Source organism: Myotis brandtii, unplaced genomic scaffold, assembly GCF_000412655.1.
Source record: "Myotis brandtii unplaced genomic scaffold, ASM41265v1 scaffold17, whole genome shotgun sequence".
Classification (NCBI taxonomy): domain Eukaryota; kingdom Metazoa; phylum Chordata; class Mammalia; order Chiroptera; family Vespertilionidae; genus Myotis; species Myotis brandtii.
Genome location: NW_005356259.1, coordinates 3795921 through 3812386, shown reverse-complemented (window position 1 = coordinate 3812386; position 16466 = coordinate 3795921). Strand labels below are relative to the sequence as shown.

Below are 16466 nucleotides of genomic sequence, written 5' to 3'. Positions count from 1 at the left end.
GGGAGGGTTCGCTGGGGGGTTGGCTGGCCGCCCCACCCTTGATTGGGCTGGGAGAGGCCGACTGGGAACAGGGCCGGCCCGGGGGAGAGGTCGCGGAAGGTTGGCCAGCCAGCCTCACGCCAGATCAGGCGGTTTGCTGGCCGCAGTGGGCGTTATAGTGACAGGTTGTTCCAGCGTTCTGGTCGCTGGCTTTTTATATATATATATATAGTTGTTTTAAACATAAAGCAAAAAATAATTTTACAGTAAACACTATATAACTGCCATCTATTTTCTACAATTAATATTTCACTATACTTGATTTATCATATAGTTGTCTCTCTATCCATCTGACTATCAATTCATATTATTTAGGAGCTGTCTTATTAGTTACTGACATAATACAAGATTTAAAGTGTTATCACACCCTCTTTCTACCTAAATTAATGCGACATCCTAGAATCAGTTTCTGGCTTTTTAGTACACATTAGCTATAATTAAGATATCATTATGGCTAAAAAGTGCTTCCATGTCTTAATTCAGTAAAACATTCTAAGTCACTACATGTAATACTTCTCAAAATAGATTGTGAAAAGTAAATTACTTACTACAACATTGTACTCCCATATCATCCTCCAAAAATCTATTACTGTATTTGCTAAAGGACCTTGGGTTGCCACGTATGCTTTTGGCCCATAAACACCCTAAAATGGTTAAAAGCAAATTTCATTATCATCACCAAAAATATTTCCTTACCTAAATTTCAAGGTTTCAAATTTTATTAGTAGTACTGCTGTTTTCACCTAAAAGCATTTTCAAATAATTTTTCTTTCATAATACATAAAAGCATGACAAAATACAATCATTTCACTTCAGCTTTTTAAAAAATGCTATTACTTTTGTGTATTTATTAGACAAGGTACACAGAATTAGTATTAAACTGCCTTATGCTAACTTAAAAATTATTATTTAGCCATAACCGGTTTGGCTCAGTGGATAGAGCGTCGGCCTGCGGACTGAAAGGTCCCAGGTTTGATTCCGGTCAAGGGCATATACCTTGGTTGCGGGCACATCCCCAGTAGGGGGTGTGCAGGAGGCAGCTGATCGATGTTTCTCTCTCATCAATATTTCTAACTCTCTATCCCTCTCCCTTCCTCTCTGTAAAAAATCAATAAAATATATTTTTTTAAAAATTATTATTTAGCTAGGAATTAAAAACAAAAGCCCCAATTTTAAGCCAACAAAGTTAACTATAGCAGAAACATAAAAACATCCTTTGATTCTAAAAACAAAACAAAACTAAAACTAGCTAACAGTTCTTCCTTAGCTAGATTCTTCCATGGCTACCTTTAATTATTTATTCAACTTTAAAGTTTATTGCATGCCTACTACATGTTTCTAATAATGAACCTGAGAATAAAACAAATAAGATAGCAGACTAAAATACTAAACCAGTATGTAATGGAATCATACAACAACTCAGTGTTATTAAAGTACAATTAAAAACTAGAACTTTTTAAACAAATGTCCTTTTATAAACATTTAACAAATGTTTATAAAATAATATAAACATGAAAAATATCTGAAACAGCAAATCACTTTTGTATTAGTTTTTGTTTAACCTATTTGTTTTGGGTTTTGTAATAAAATTGTTGGAAAAAATAGGTTTTTATTTGAAACCCTGACTGTTCAATATTGACATAATATTAATTTTACCATATAACTCTTACTACTTAATACTTTTTGTCAACAAAATACTGTATCAAAATTTGTATAAATATCACATATAAAATAACTAAAATTATTCTATCATATAATTAGAAACATTCAAAAACAGAGCAGCTAATGGAATAAAGTAGTCAAATAGCAGTTTGAATTTGTCTATCTATTGATAACCATGTAAGAATTTAACTGCTTTTGATCAAAGGTTAACTATATGAAGACTATATTTAATCTTACATTTTGGGTCTCATCTGAAATGGTGGTAACTGCCAAAAGTTTTAAATTTAAGTTTATATTCTAAAATTTTAAATCAGTATTACCCAGTAATTTCAGCCCTGGCAATTTATCCTAGGAAATTTTTCAAAAGAATAATACTATTCATTGCAATATTACCATTAAGAAAAACTGAAACAACCTATGATGTCACAATAGGGAATGATCATATACATCTGTGTACATAAACTCAAAGGGACAACAGAAAAAATGATTTAGTGATAGGTAAAGTGTTTATAAGTCCTTAAGGTAAAAAGAAGAAAACTATGGCAAAACTCTTTATCTTTATGAAAAAGGACACTAGAAGGCAAAGTACGTAAAAATGTGTCAGGGCTGTGATTTTATTTTTATTTCTTTTGCTAGTATAATGTTTAGTCAATTTAAAACAATTTAATAAACTAGTATGAAGAAAGACATTAAATATGGCAGAGTAAGATTTAAAGCTAATATATACCTTAATAAAATTTGCATTGATATAGTCTGAATCTTGAGAAGGAGTCTTTAGAGTCAACTTAACTCGGCTGTGATCAACTACAAGAAAAAATATTTCACAAATTATGTTCTATTGGCAGACATGTGCTTTCTCATGAACCATAAGTAAGATTAAATAAATAAGTAAAAATATTTACTTTGAAAAACAATTAAAATTGACTCTGGGTACAGAAGAATACTTTTTAACATCATATTGACAGGAAGTCTTTTTTTTTATCCTCACTCAAGGATATTTTTCCCATTGATTTTTGGAGTGTGCGAGGGGGAAAGAGAGTAAGGGAGGGAGGAGAAAAACATCGATGTGAGAGAGAGAGACATCCATTGGTTACCTCCCGCATGTGCCCCAACTGGAGCCAGGCATAGAACCTGCAACCTGGCCTGGAATCGAACCAAAGATCCTTCGGGGTGTGGGCTGATGCTCTAACCACTTTGCTACACTGGCCAGAAATATTCTTTAAAAACAAAAATCTGATGATGTAAACCTCTGTTTTAAAGATGCAATCAGTATAATCTCAGGAGCTCTTTTAACATACAAATTCCTGGGGATCATCCCATATTTTCTAGACAAGAGTCTGGGTTTTAAACCTCTGAAGCTTTTAACAAGCATATAAGTGGTTGGCACTACCTACCAATACACAAGCTCATTTGCAAAAATTCTTACTAGGGAAAAAAGCTTTCATATTTCGCAAAAAGAATAATAATTTAGTAAATTGTGACAGATGAATGAATTAAGTTGATATATTAAGAGTACTCAGTACTGCACTTGGCCAATACTATTTATTATTAAACTAGAGGCCCAGTGCATGAATTTGTCACAGGTGGGGTCCCTTGGCCTGGCCAGCGATCGGGGCCATCTTGCCCAGTCCCAATCGGAACCGATCAGGGCTGGCCAGTCAGGGGGAGGGACTGCAGGAGGTTGGCAAGCTGCGGGAGGTTGGCTATGGGAGTGCACTGTCCACCAGGGGGCAGCTCCTGAGTTGAGCATCTGCCCCCTGGTGGTTAGTGCACGTCATAGTGACCAGTCATTCAGTCGACTGGTCGTACCGGTCATTTAGGCTTTTATATATAGAGATAAATCTCTACTTGTAATAAAAAACAATCTTTACAGTAAAGTCCAAAAATATAAATTTCATAAAATTGTGGTTTATTTCTAAAATAAAATACATGATTTTCAAAAATTAAATCTTAAAGAAAGATATAAAATGAAAAGCAATCTTTGCCTGTCCTTGAATTCCAGGGCTCTCTCTTTCCCAGCAAAGATATTAAGGTTCTTTTTTATCTTCCAAAAGTAATTTTTATGCATATACCTAAATAGTTGGAAAAAACTACACAAATACAATGATACTATACATGTTGTTCTTTATCTGTTACTTTTTCAGCCTCTATTCAAAGTATCTTAAAGGTAGAGACTTTGTATAATAGTTGATTGACCACTTGAATCCTCAGTAAATGTTTCTGGGGATTGTGAATCCAAATAGTAACAGTGGCTCAGAAATGACAGTCATGACTGGTGCTGCTGGGCTGCTATATGCAAGATGAGAATTGTAAAATTTTTCCTTGATGGAAAATTTTATGCATATACAAAAATATAATAATATAATGGATCCCCATATGTCCATTACCAGGCTTTAATAATTATTAACATTTTGCCAGTCTTATTTCATCCACCTGTAATCAGACAACAGCTGGGGGCTGGAGAAAGCAAGTTAAAACACAAGATCTCTCTGAGTCCCATACTGCAACAAATTGAATTTAGTAATTCAAGATGGGGCACAGAAATGGCTTTTTATAAATTAACTAGAGGCCTGGTGCACAACATTCGTGCACTGGGGGGCATCCCTCAGCCCGGCCTGCGCCCTCTCGCAGTCCTAGGACCCCTCGGAGGATGTCTGCTGAGGGGTCCTTAGTGCTGCCGTAGAGGTGGAAGCTGCACTTGCCAGTCTGTGAGTGCGCACTGACCACCAGGAGGCAGCTCACGCATTGAGCGTCTGCCCCCTGCTGGTCAATGTGTGTCATAGCAACCGGCTGTTCCACAGTTTAGTCAATTTGCATATTGGGTTTTATTATATAGGATAGAACAGTGATGGCGAACCTTTTGAGCTCGGCGTGTCAGCATTTTGAAAAACCCTAACATAACTCTGGTGCCGTGTCACATATAGAAATTTTTTGATATGTGCAACCATAGTAAAACAAAGATTTATATTTTTGATATTTATTTTATATATTTAAATGCCATTTAACAAAGAAAAATCAACCAAAAAAATGAGTTCACATGTCATAGGTTCACCATCACTGGGACAGGATATTATGCTGCTTATTATATAACATCATCAAGTACATTTTAACATTCTTCATTGGTACTCCTATTAAGCATAAAAATGAGTAGATAGAATGTAAAGAATAACAAAGCAATGAAAATAATCATTTCTCCCCATGGTTTTGCTGGCTGCCTCTACAATCTCTTAAGAATTCAATTCCAAATAGATAAAAATCTATGTCGCCTACCCAAGAGGCTCTTTAAAGCAACATATTTTTTTTCTTTTTGAACAAATACCGACAACCTGTGGCAACAAAAAGAAAATAGATAAGATTGTTACCAAGGAAAGAGAAACCACAAGAGACTAAATCCAGGTCTAAGAAATAAAAGGATCTACATAATTAACATTAGATAGGCAGAGCACCCTGATCCATCAATGCTAAAGGCTAGCCAGCTCAGTTTTAGCCCTCTAACACACAAAGCACAGGTCATTCTTGACACAAGGAGTACCTAGAAATTTCTTAATTCTGGTACTGGCTTCAATGTTCTAGTATAAAATAAATCAGACATTCAAGATAGCTCCAGAAAAAAACTAATTTTTCTTTGAATAGTGATGAAACTACTTTTAATTTATCAAAAGCAAGGATGTCTGCTCTTGCCACTTTAAGTTAACATTATACCAGCGGTTCTAGCCACTGTAATAGGGCAAAAGAGAGATTCATATTAAAAAGTAGCAAAATGAAAAAAAAAAGTAGCAAAATGGTCATTTGCAGATGACATGATTTTGTATGTGAAAAATCATAAAGGATCCACAGAAAACTACTAAAGTAATAAATGAGTTTAGGAAGGTCGCTAGATTTTTTAGAAATCAATATACAAATATAAATTGTATTTCTATACAGTTGATCCTTAGACAACGTGGGAGTTAGACACTCACTACCACCACCCTTTATGGAGTTGAAAATTCACTTACAACTTTTGACTCCCCAAAATTTAAGTTGTCCCATGCGACCGCCCCTCCCCCAGCTGTGAATACTAAAATCTGCAGATGCTCAAGTTCCCTATATAAAATGGCACAGATCATGCATAGTTGGCCCTCTGCATCCATGGATTCCTAACTTCAAATCTAAAATAGTAGTTAGTTATTGAAAAAAATTCATGTATAAGTGGTCCCATGTAATTCAAACCCATGCTGTTCAAGGGTACTAGTAAAAAAGAAATGTGAAAACAAAATAACAATAATTTCATTTACAACAGCTTAAAGAAGTTTTTTAAAAGAAATACAAGACTTGTACACTGAAAATCATATAACATTACTCAGAGAAATGAAAGAATCCTATATAATAAACCCTAATATGCAAATCGACCAAATGGTGGAATGACTGGTCGCTATGAACTGACCACCAGGGGACAGATGCTCAACGTAGGAGCTACCCCTTGGTGGTCAGTGCACTCCACAGGGGGAGCACCGCTCAGCCGGAAGCCAGGCTCACAGCTGGCAAGCGCAGCGGTGGTGGCAGGAGTCTCCGCAGCAGCACTAAGGAGCAGCGAGCAGCAAGTGGTAGGGAGCAGCAAGAAGGCGGGCGGTAAGGAGCGAGGGGTCCCGGACTGCGAGAGGGCACAGGCTGGGCTGAAGGCCCCCTCTCCCACCCCCAGTGCACAAATTTTGTGCACCGGGCCTCTAGTACAGTGATGGCGAACCTTTTGAGCTCAGCGTGTCAGCATTTTGAAAAACCCTAACTTAACTCTGGCGCCGTGTCACATATAGAAATTTTTTGATATTTGCAACCATAGTAAAACAAAGACTTATATTTTTGATATTTATTTTATATATTTAAATGCCATTTAACAAAGAAAAATCAACCAAAAAAATGAGTTCGCGTGTCACCTCTGACACGCGTGTCATAGGTTCGCCATCACTGCTCTAGTATCTATATAACTGAGAGACGTTTTCTGTTCAGAAACTGCAATAGTCAGTATGCCTTCAAATGACAATTTTCTCAAATTGATCAATAAATTCCTACTGGGATTTTTGCAAAAATTGACAAGCTGATCCTACAATTTATTTTAAGATGCAAAGGACCCAAAGAACCAAAATAATTTTTAAAAATAAGAACAGAGTTGGAGGAATTACACTTCTTGCTTAAATTTTACTATACAACTGAACAGTAATCAAGATAGCGTGATACTGGCTTAAGAATAGGTTAATGGAATAGAATTAAATGTATGGGTCAAATGATTTCCAACAAAGCTACCAAGGCAATTCAATGGAGAAAGAATAGTATTTAATACATGGTACTAGAACAATCCCACATGCACAATTATTTTAGATCCTAACCTCACACCATGTTAGAAAAAAATATTTTTACAAATCATGTATCTGAAAAAAAAACACCCACTTGTAACTAAGATATATAAAGAATTTTTATAACTCAATAGTATAAAAAAATCAAATTTTAAAAAAGTACAAATGGTTTCAAGACACTTTTCAGCAAAGAAGATAATAATTTGTATGGAAATGTTTATAACAGCATTGTTCATAATGCTCTTCAACTGGTAAGTGGTTAAACAAAATGTGGTATAAATGGAATATTAACTGAATAATAAAAAGGAATGAACTACTGATGTTACAACACGGATGAATCAAAAAACATGCTAAGTGAAAAAGCCAGGCACAGAAGACTACATATTGTATAATTACATTTATATGAAATTTCCAGAAAAGGAAAATCTATACAGACATAAAGCAGAGCAGTGGTTGCCTGAGGCTGAAGATTGCAAACTGGCATATCATCTTATTGGAGTGATGGAAATGTTCTAAAATTGTATTGTTTTGATGGTTGCACAACTCCATAAATTTAGTAAAAATCACTGAATTGTACACTTACTATGGGTAAATTTTATGGCATGTAATCCTATATAATAAAGAGTTAACATGCTAATTAGACTAGACGGTGGAACCACCTGCCAGAATGACCAGTGGGTGGGGGGCGGGGACAGTGAGCCTGCGCTGCCAAGCTAGCCATGGCGGTCCCGGCGCCCCACCCCCACCCCCTTCTGCAGAGGCAACGGGAGAGGGGGCTGCTCCGTCCTGGTCCTGGCACTGCGCCTTCCACAGAGGCAGCTGCAGGGGAGCCAGCGTAAGCCGCAGTTGGACATCCTTCCAGGGCACCCAGGCTGCCAAAGGGATGTCTGACTGCCAGCTTAGGCCCAATCCCCCGGGGAGTGGGCCTAAGCTGGTAGGTAGACATCCTAGAGAGCTCTGGACTGCGAGAGGGTGCAGGGTGGGCTGAGGGACCCCCGAGTGCACAATTTTTTGTGCACTGGGCCTCTATTATATCAATAAAGCTGTTTTAAAAAATACTGTGTCTGCAAGCACTGGCCATGCTAAACATGTAAAAGAAACTGACAACTTTAACATTATGCTTTTAACAATAAATAAACATACATCTATAAGTATAATTACTTTCAATATAATTTTCTAAATTAAAGTGACTACAAACTTATTGGAAATTGACTTATCAAACCTTATTATGATTTAAAGGAAAAGACACTGCCACTCTGACTATAGCCCATAGCTCAGGTTCTAGGGCAAGGATTCTCAACCTTAGCACTATGGGCATTTTGGCCTTAGATAATTCTTTATTGTGGGGAGGAGGCTTTGGCCTCTGTACTGTACACATCCTACACCCACTAGATGCCAGCAGCTACCTGCCTAGTGCACAACCAGTTTTCACAACCAAAATGTCTCTGACATTGCTAAATGTCATTTCAGGGGCAAAATCATCCTAGTTGAGCACCAATGTTCTGAATATAAACTGCCTGGCCTTAAATTCTCATCCACTCTATTAGCTGTATGACAAGCTATTTTATCTCCCTGTCTCAGTTTCTCATCTGCAAAGTGGCATATTACAGTATCTACTTTATAGTTTTGTTGTGGTGATTATGGCAAATAATCCATTCACTACAGAAATTGGCAAATAATAAAAAATTAGGGCTTTCATTTTTCAAAGGGCCAATTTAACAACACACTACTGACACCCCCTTACTTAAAATTGTAAAGCTTCCCCATTCTGTTCTCAGCTTTCTCTATGCTCCTCATTTTTACTATATTATTCTCAAAACAGCACTAGTCACCATTTGACAGACCACCCATGCTATTTGTATTCATTATCCAACACCATGACTAGAATATAAAGTTTCATAAGGGCAGGAGGTTTTGTCACTTTGTTTTCTATAGTATCCCCAGAGCACAGTATAGGATCAAAATATTTTGTAAAATCAATGAATGAAACATAAAATATAAAAACAGAAACCTGAAGCTGTTTAAGATTCATTTTCCCAGATTATAGAAAAAGGTGGAGAAACTGTCTTTTTTTAAGAGTATGTAATTAATTCTAGAGCACAGTTAAGAGTATTTTAAGATTATCTTGCTTAACACTATCCAGAAGAAACCCACACCATCCACTATTCTGAGGTGAATTGGAAGGAAAGCGGAGTGTATTTTCCAAAAGCTTAATGAGTGGTTACTATGCTATTTAAGAATATAATTACATTATTATTACTAGAATATAATGCTATCAGTATAGGGTGGGGGTAAAAGTAGGTCTATGGTTGTTAGTATTCGAAACAGAGTTTAATCAGCAAAGGTTTTTCTTTTTTTTTTTAAAGAAAGTTTGACTTTTAGAGGGAGAGGGAGAGGGGGAGAAAGAGGGAGAGAGGGAGGGAAGGAAAGAGAGATTGAGAGAGAGAGAGAGAGAGAAACATTGATGTGGAAGTGCAACATCGACTGGCTGCCTTCTGTACACCCTGACGGGGGATCCAGCCTGCAACCTGGGCATGTGCCCTGACGGAGAATCAAACCAGCAACTTTTTGGTGCCCGGACAACGCCCAACAAACTAAGCCACATCAGCAGGGCTCAACAAAGGTTCTAATTGTGAATAAACAACAAATAAAAATTAATAATTTAGCATTTAAAAAAATTTATTGCCCTGGCTGGTGTTGTTCAATGGCTAGAGTATCAGCCTGCAGACCAAAGGGTCACAGGTTCAATTCCTAGTCAAGGGCATGTACCTGGGTTGCAGGTTTGATTCTCGGCCCTGTTTGGGGCACATGTGGAAGGCAACCAATCAATGTGTTTCTCTCACATCAATATTTCTCTCTTTCTCACTACCTCCCTTCCACTCTCTCTCTGGAAATCAATAGGAAAAATATCCTCAACTGACAATTAACAAACAAACAAACAAACAAACAAACAGTTTTATTGAAGTATCTGTCTATATTATTTTACTTTTAATTTATTGATTTAGAGAGACATCAATATGTTGTTCTAATTTATGCATTCATCAGTTGCTTCTTGTATGTGCCCTGACCGGAGGAGATCAAACCTGCAACCTTGGTGTATCATCAGGAACATGCTCTAACCAACAGAGCTACTTGGCCAGGGCCTATATTATTTTATTTTAATGAAATAACTTTGAATAGGGAATCCACAAAATTTTTGGATTTTTCGGTATTTAAAAGAAAGTTAAGCCCTGACTGGTGTGTCTCAGTTGGTTGACTATCCCAGGCCCAGAGGGAGGTTGCTGGTTCAATTCCTGGTCAGGGCACATGCCCAGGTTGTGGGCTTGATCCCTGGTAGGAGGTGTCTAGGAGGCAGCCAACTGAAGTTTCTCTCTTACATCGATATTCCTCTCTCTCTCCCTCTCTCTCTAAAATGAATGAAAACATATAAAAAAGAAAAAGAAATCAGTACCAGAGTAATTGTAATGCTTAGAAAATTAAACAATAAAAAACATAACAACAAAAACTACTCAGAAGGAAAAACCAGAAGCACAAAATCAAATTGTTATCTTGTAGTGTACCTCGAGAGATTAGTTACTACCTCATTAATACTCAAATTCATTAGAAAAACTAAAACTAGTGTAGGCTACAAATTGCTAATTAGCATTTCCATTTCTATGAAGGGTATTTCAAACTTACATGGCAGTATGTCCTTATATCTGTTCTTTTTAACATTTTCTTCTTTTTCTCCAGTGGCTGTGGGATAAATCTTTTCTGTTCTGTATTTGGTAGACAATCTTCTTAGTCGCTTAAAATACAAAAGAAAAAGAAAATTCAAGTTTAGAAAAACATTAATATTTTCAAATTTTTAATGATTTACAAATAATTCTTCACTGAATTTTGCTAACTCCAATTCCTCATAACTCATTTCCCAAAGTTTACAGTATCTCACCACCCCTTAATAATTAACCCCAAGGATGACTTTTATTAAGTGCAAACAAAAGATTAATATCACAAAGTAGCAATGAAAGAAAACTAGAATAACTTAGTCATTTTAGTTAAAGAAACCATTAATAAGCTGAATCAGAACATTTAACTCAGTCCTTAACTTATTCAAGTTATATTTGTTTTAACAGGGAGTTTCAAAAACCAAGTTTTAAAACCATGCCTAGAGACTTCCCTTTGATGGCAGCATAGGTAAGTGTCGTACTTGCCTCCTCCCACAATCACATCAAAATTACAACTAAACTACAAAACAACTATCAGTCAGAACTACCTGAAATCTGGCTGAATGGAAGTCCTACAACTAAGGAATTAAAGCAGCAGCCCCATGGAGATTGGTAGAAGGGGTGAAGACATGAAATGGGCTAGATAAAAATTGTGAGGTATATCTCAGCTGCACAGATCCCTCCACCAGGCCCCCCAGACCAGGGTTCCAGTGCCAGAAAGAGAAGTTCACATTACTTCTGGCTATAAAAACCAGGGGAATTTAGAATGAGGGAGTTTGAGGGTGGCTGGAGTCCCAGGCAGTTCTTCTTAAAAGGTCTGCACAAAGATTTACTCTGACTCCCTCCTTCTGAGCTCCATTGCTGGGGCAACAATTTGAAAGACACTGGAGACATATGGGGAGGAACTGAATTGTCTGGCATCAGGCCAAGAGCTGAGGTGGGGGGTCAGCTTTCTCCCAAAAAGAAGTCCTGGCAGAGGCCACTGTTCTTTTGATGAGCCCTCCCCCCACAGAGCTGTCAGACAGGCATCTTATCTGAGACTCCATCAACCCGGCTCACACTGTTTGCCCTGCCCTGGTGATTAATATTCCAAATAGCACCCAATTTTCAGGCCCACCAAGGCTGTTTCCAGTGGTTTTTCCATACAAGTGACTTGTTCTTGACTCATGCTTCAGATTTTCCTAAAATCTCTCAAACAAGTAGCATATGGCCTCAGTGTGCCCCATACCTCTTGCTAAGTGGCCCCAAGCCCTGCACTAGCAGCAGCAAGCCTTGGTTTGCAGCTGGGCCTTGCCAGGGCGCCTCCAAGCTCAACACAAGTAGCAGCCACCTGCAGATCACTTTGTAGCTCATACTGAGTGGCCCTGGGCAGAACACAGGCAGAGGCTGACCTTGGCCTACAATCTTCCAGGATGCCCCAGAGCCAGCACAGCCAGTCTCAAACCACACTGAAGCACCATAACCAAACCACCTCCCAAGCAACACACTCAAGGAGCAGACTCAGCGGCACTAGAGCTCGCTGATCCTCCACAGTGGTGGAGCCAGTCCTGGCAGCTAATCGGCCTAGGTGTCAATCCCTTCCATTGAGGTGACAAAAGAAAGCAATGCTGAACTACAACATGAGGGTGTACACAGACCACACTGTGTGTGGGGGGGGGGGGGTACCTCGAGTGCCAAGCTTAGGTGATCAGGAAGACTGTGCCACTTGACCCTATAGAACACTTACTACATTAGGCCACTCTACCAAGCTAGGGACATATAGCAGTTTTACCTAATACATAAAAACAAACACAGGAAGGCTGCCAAAATGAGAAGACAAAAGACCCAAGTTAAAGAACAGAACAAAACTCCAGAAAAAGAACTAAACAAAATGGAGACAAGCAAACTATTAGATGCAGAGTTCAAAGCACTGGTTAGAGGGATGCTCAATGAAGAGTAGATGAATTTAGTGAGATCTATAATAATAAAAGCATAATATGCTAATTAGACTGGACAGCCGAACGACCTTCCAGATGAAGTCAGGGCTGCGAGGGCCGAGCCCCTTGCACAAATTTCGTGCATCGGGCCTCTAGTAGGAAACATAAAACAGAGCAGAAAACATAAAAAAGAACCAGTCAGAAATGAGGCCCAGTGGGTGTGGCTCAGTGGTAGAGCATGGACCCATGAAACAGGAGGTCATGGTCATGGTTCAATTTGGGGTCAGGGCACATGCCTGTATTTCGGACTCGATCCCCAGTAGAGGGTGTACAAGAGGCAGCTGATCGATGATTCTCTCTCGTCACTAATGTCTCTCTCTCCTCTCCCCGCCTTCCTCTCTGAAGTCAATAAAAATACATTTAAAAAGAAAGAAATGAAGATACACTAGCTGAAATGAAGAATACATTACAGGGAATCAACAGTGGAGTAGATAAAGCAGAGGATCAAATCAGAGATCTGTAAGATAAGTAGAAAACATCCAATCAGAACAGCAAGAAGAAAAACGTAAAAAAAATTTTAAAAAAAATGAAGATAGTATAAGCAACCTCTGGGACAATTTCAAGTATGCCAACATTCCCATCATGGTGATGCCAGAAGGAGAAGAGAAAAAGTAAGAAATTGTAAGCCTATTTGAAAAAACAATGACAGAAAACTTCCCTAACTTATGAATGAAATAGACATACGAGTGCAGGAACCATAGAGTCCCAAACAAGATGAACACAAAGAGGCCCACACCAACACACATAATTAAAATGTAAAAGATAAGGACAAAGAGAATCATCAAAGCAGCAGAAGAAAAGCAGTTAGTTACCTGCAAGGGAACTCCCCTAAGATGTCAGCTGACTTCCCTAAGACTGTCAGTGTGGCAAGCATGGTGGCCATGGTTCTACTCTATGCCTCTGATCTGCTGCTGCCGCCAGGGGCCCATAAGGCAGAGGTCTGTGCTGGTAAGCCTGGAGAGGCTTGCCCATTTCCCTGGAAGGATATCTATAATTATGATGATGTGAACATGGCACATCTTCTGGAACAGTGGAAGAAAGATGATGACCTAGAAGTAGGAGACCTCCCAGAGCACAAAAGACCCTCAGCACCTCTGGACTTCTCACAGATATCCCAAGCAAACCCAAGACCATATTTAAAATGATGGAGAAAGGGAAGTTTCTCATGTTTGTCACCATATCAGGAAGCCCCAGGGAGAAAGAGAGGGAGGAAATCACCAGCCTCTGGCAAGGCAGCCTTTCTTATGCCAACTATGACATCCAGACATTCATCATGGATCAGACCCTGCCATCTTTATGCTGTGTGATGGGAGCTATGCCTAAGAGATCAAGGACTTTTTGGTCAGTCAGAGCAGGGGTGCTGATGTCACTCTGGAGGGACAGGTGTCATCAGCAAAGGAGGAAGAGGCAAAGAGAAAAAACAAAGCAAAAAAATGGCAAGGAGAAGAAGGAGGGAGACCCAAAATCTCAGTTTTCAAAGGAAGGCAATGGAGCTGGAAATAAACAAGAGACCTGTAACAGGGCAGCTGTGGCCTCTGCCTGGAATTCATGGGACAGAGCTCAGTCAGGGCTAGTGGGGTGGGGTGGGCGTGGGAAACCACACAATGGACAGAATTCTACTTTTCTCTAGAGAGAACCTGCCACATGACCAGTCTGTGGTCAGAGTAAGAATTACTATTGAAAGGCTTCAAGTAGGAAGACAGGTTTTGTATTAACATTGGACACTGCCAAATTCAGATTTACTATAAAATCACTTTAGATGAAAACCTGACTGTTGCTTTTTCCTATTTAAATTTGGGGGATTCTTGCCTGGCCAGTGTGGCTCAGTGGTTGAGCACTGAACCATGAATGTCAGTTCGATTCCGGTAAGGGCCCATGACCAGGTTGCGGGCTCAATCCCCAATGGGAGGCATACAGGAGGCAGCCAATTGATGATTCTCTCTCATCACTGATGTTTTTCTCTCTCTTTTCCTCCTCTCCCTTTCTGTTAAAAAAATAAATAAAAAATAAACGAATACATTTGGGGGAGTCTCTACTGTTGTGTCACCACCCCCTCAATACACCTGTTATGATGGCATGACCTACAGTGTCCGTGCTTTTTATTTTCTACTAATTGGAAGGATACTAGGTTCTAATCCAGTGGTTCTCAACCTTCCTAATGCCGCGACCCTTTAATACAGTTCCTCATGTTGTGGTGACCCCCAACTTCATCGTTACAAATTGAACATAATTAAAGCATAGTGATTAATCACAAAAACAATATGTAATTATATATGTGTTTTTCCGATGGTCTTAGGCGATCCCTGTGAAAGGGTCATTCGATCCCCAGAGGAGCCTCGACCCACAGGTTGAGAACCGCTGTAGACAAACATTAAGACTTGATTTAATTGAATCAGGCTCTTCACACTGCAAAAAACATCATTTCATTACTGTGAAACTAAAACTTGCCATGGGAGCACTGCATGGAACTCTGTTATTTAAATACCCAATCAGGATGCCAGGATGTGTAAATCTCACATCTTCAAAAAATGCAGAGAACAGAAAAATAATGTAACTTGGAGATGTTAAGTATTTCCTTTGAATTTCTTGGAATTAAAGAGAACTCCTCAGACCATCTAACTCAATTGTTAGGTAGTCTATGAAGTTCAGGGATCCTGTTCTGGTCCTTATTTAGGAAACAGTATGCTGGTGATGAGGTTCCTATGTTCTTCTTAATGTGACAATTTTAAAAGGTGTAAATTGGGAATCAGCCGAGTCCTTCGCAGAGTGTGGCATAACCTCTTTTCATTTGTAAACATGTTTCTTTTATAAAATGCCTAAATTTGTGGCATTTCTGTATTGTATTCACATGATCCCCTACCTGTTAATGTCGGATTTTGCTGTTAAGAGTTATGGAATTTATAAACAAGTGTCATTTTTAAGAACTAAAATTGTTTGTAAAAACCTCCCACTGTGATTTTTAACAAAATAGCATATGTACATGGTTAGAAAATGCCATTGTTAAAGAAGGGTACCGCCCTAACCAGTTTAGCTCAGTGGATAGAGCCGAGGCCTGCGGACTCAAGGGTCCCAGGTTCGATTCTGGTCAAGGGCATGTACCTTGGTTGCAGGCACATCCCCAGTAGGGAGTGTGCAGGAGGCAGCTGATCGATGTTTCTCTCTCATCGATGTTTCTAACTCTCTATCCCTCTCCCTTCCTCTCTGTAAAAAATCAATAAAATATATATTAATAAAAAAAAAGAAGAAGAAGGGCACCAAATGGAAGGTCTGTGCCTAACCACTGCTGCCACAATTGTCTCAGATGAAGCTGCTATTAATGTTTCCAAAAACACGTATTTACCAGCTTGGAAAAATAAAGAAATGTTAGTGTCTTCTTTAAGAAGAAGGAAAAAAAAAGATAAAAAATATGAACAATTAAATGGCAGTGAGTACACATCTATCAGCAATTGAATCTGAAAAAACAAAGGAAGAAACAGAAACAGAGATAACAGAGAACATTTTGACAGTTGCCAAATGGGAGGGGATTTTTGGTGGTTGGAAAAGGTGAAGGGATTAAGAAGTACAAATTGGTAGTTAACAAAATAAACTGATGAACAAAATAGATCCAGAGACACTGAAAAAACAATAACAACAACAACAAACTGGTAGTAAAAAAATAGTCATAGGGATGTAAAGTACAGCATAGGGAATATAGTCAATAATATTCTAATAACTATTAGAGGGCGCAGGCCGGGCTGAGCACCACCCCCCCCAAA

At 38.7% G+C, this 16466-nt stretch overlaps 1 protein-coding gene and 1 pseudogene across 10 annotated transcripts in view; one reads left to right on the top strand and one right to left on the bottom strand.

The window, feature by feature from the left end:
* PTPN12 (protein tyrosine phosphatase, non-receptor type 12) overlaps nucleotides 1–10840 on the bottom strand; it is a 51016-nt gene extending 40176 nt beyond the window's left edge. For 8 of the 10 annotated variants that reach the window (XM_014536967.1, XM_014536971.1, XM_014536968.1 and 5 more), the window contains exon 1: nucleotides 10707–10840. In XM_014536967.1, the coding sequence (XP_014392453.1) occupies nucleotides 10707–10742 (36 nt within the window). In that variant the 5' untranslated portion in view covers nucleotides 10743–10840. Of the gene's footprint in view, nucleotides 1–587; nucleotides 684–2428; nucleotides 2506–10706 lie in introns of all 10 variants that reach the window. The other 2 variants (XM_005862909.2, XM_014536975.1) reach the window with 2 other exon arrangements.
* A 2412-nt stretch (nucleotides 10841–13252) lies between these two features.
* LOC102252967 lies at nucleotides 13253–14662 on the top strand (annotated as a pseudogene).
* The last annotated feature ends 1804 nt before the right edge of the window (nucleotides 14663–16466 follow it).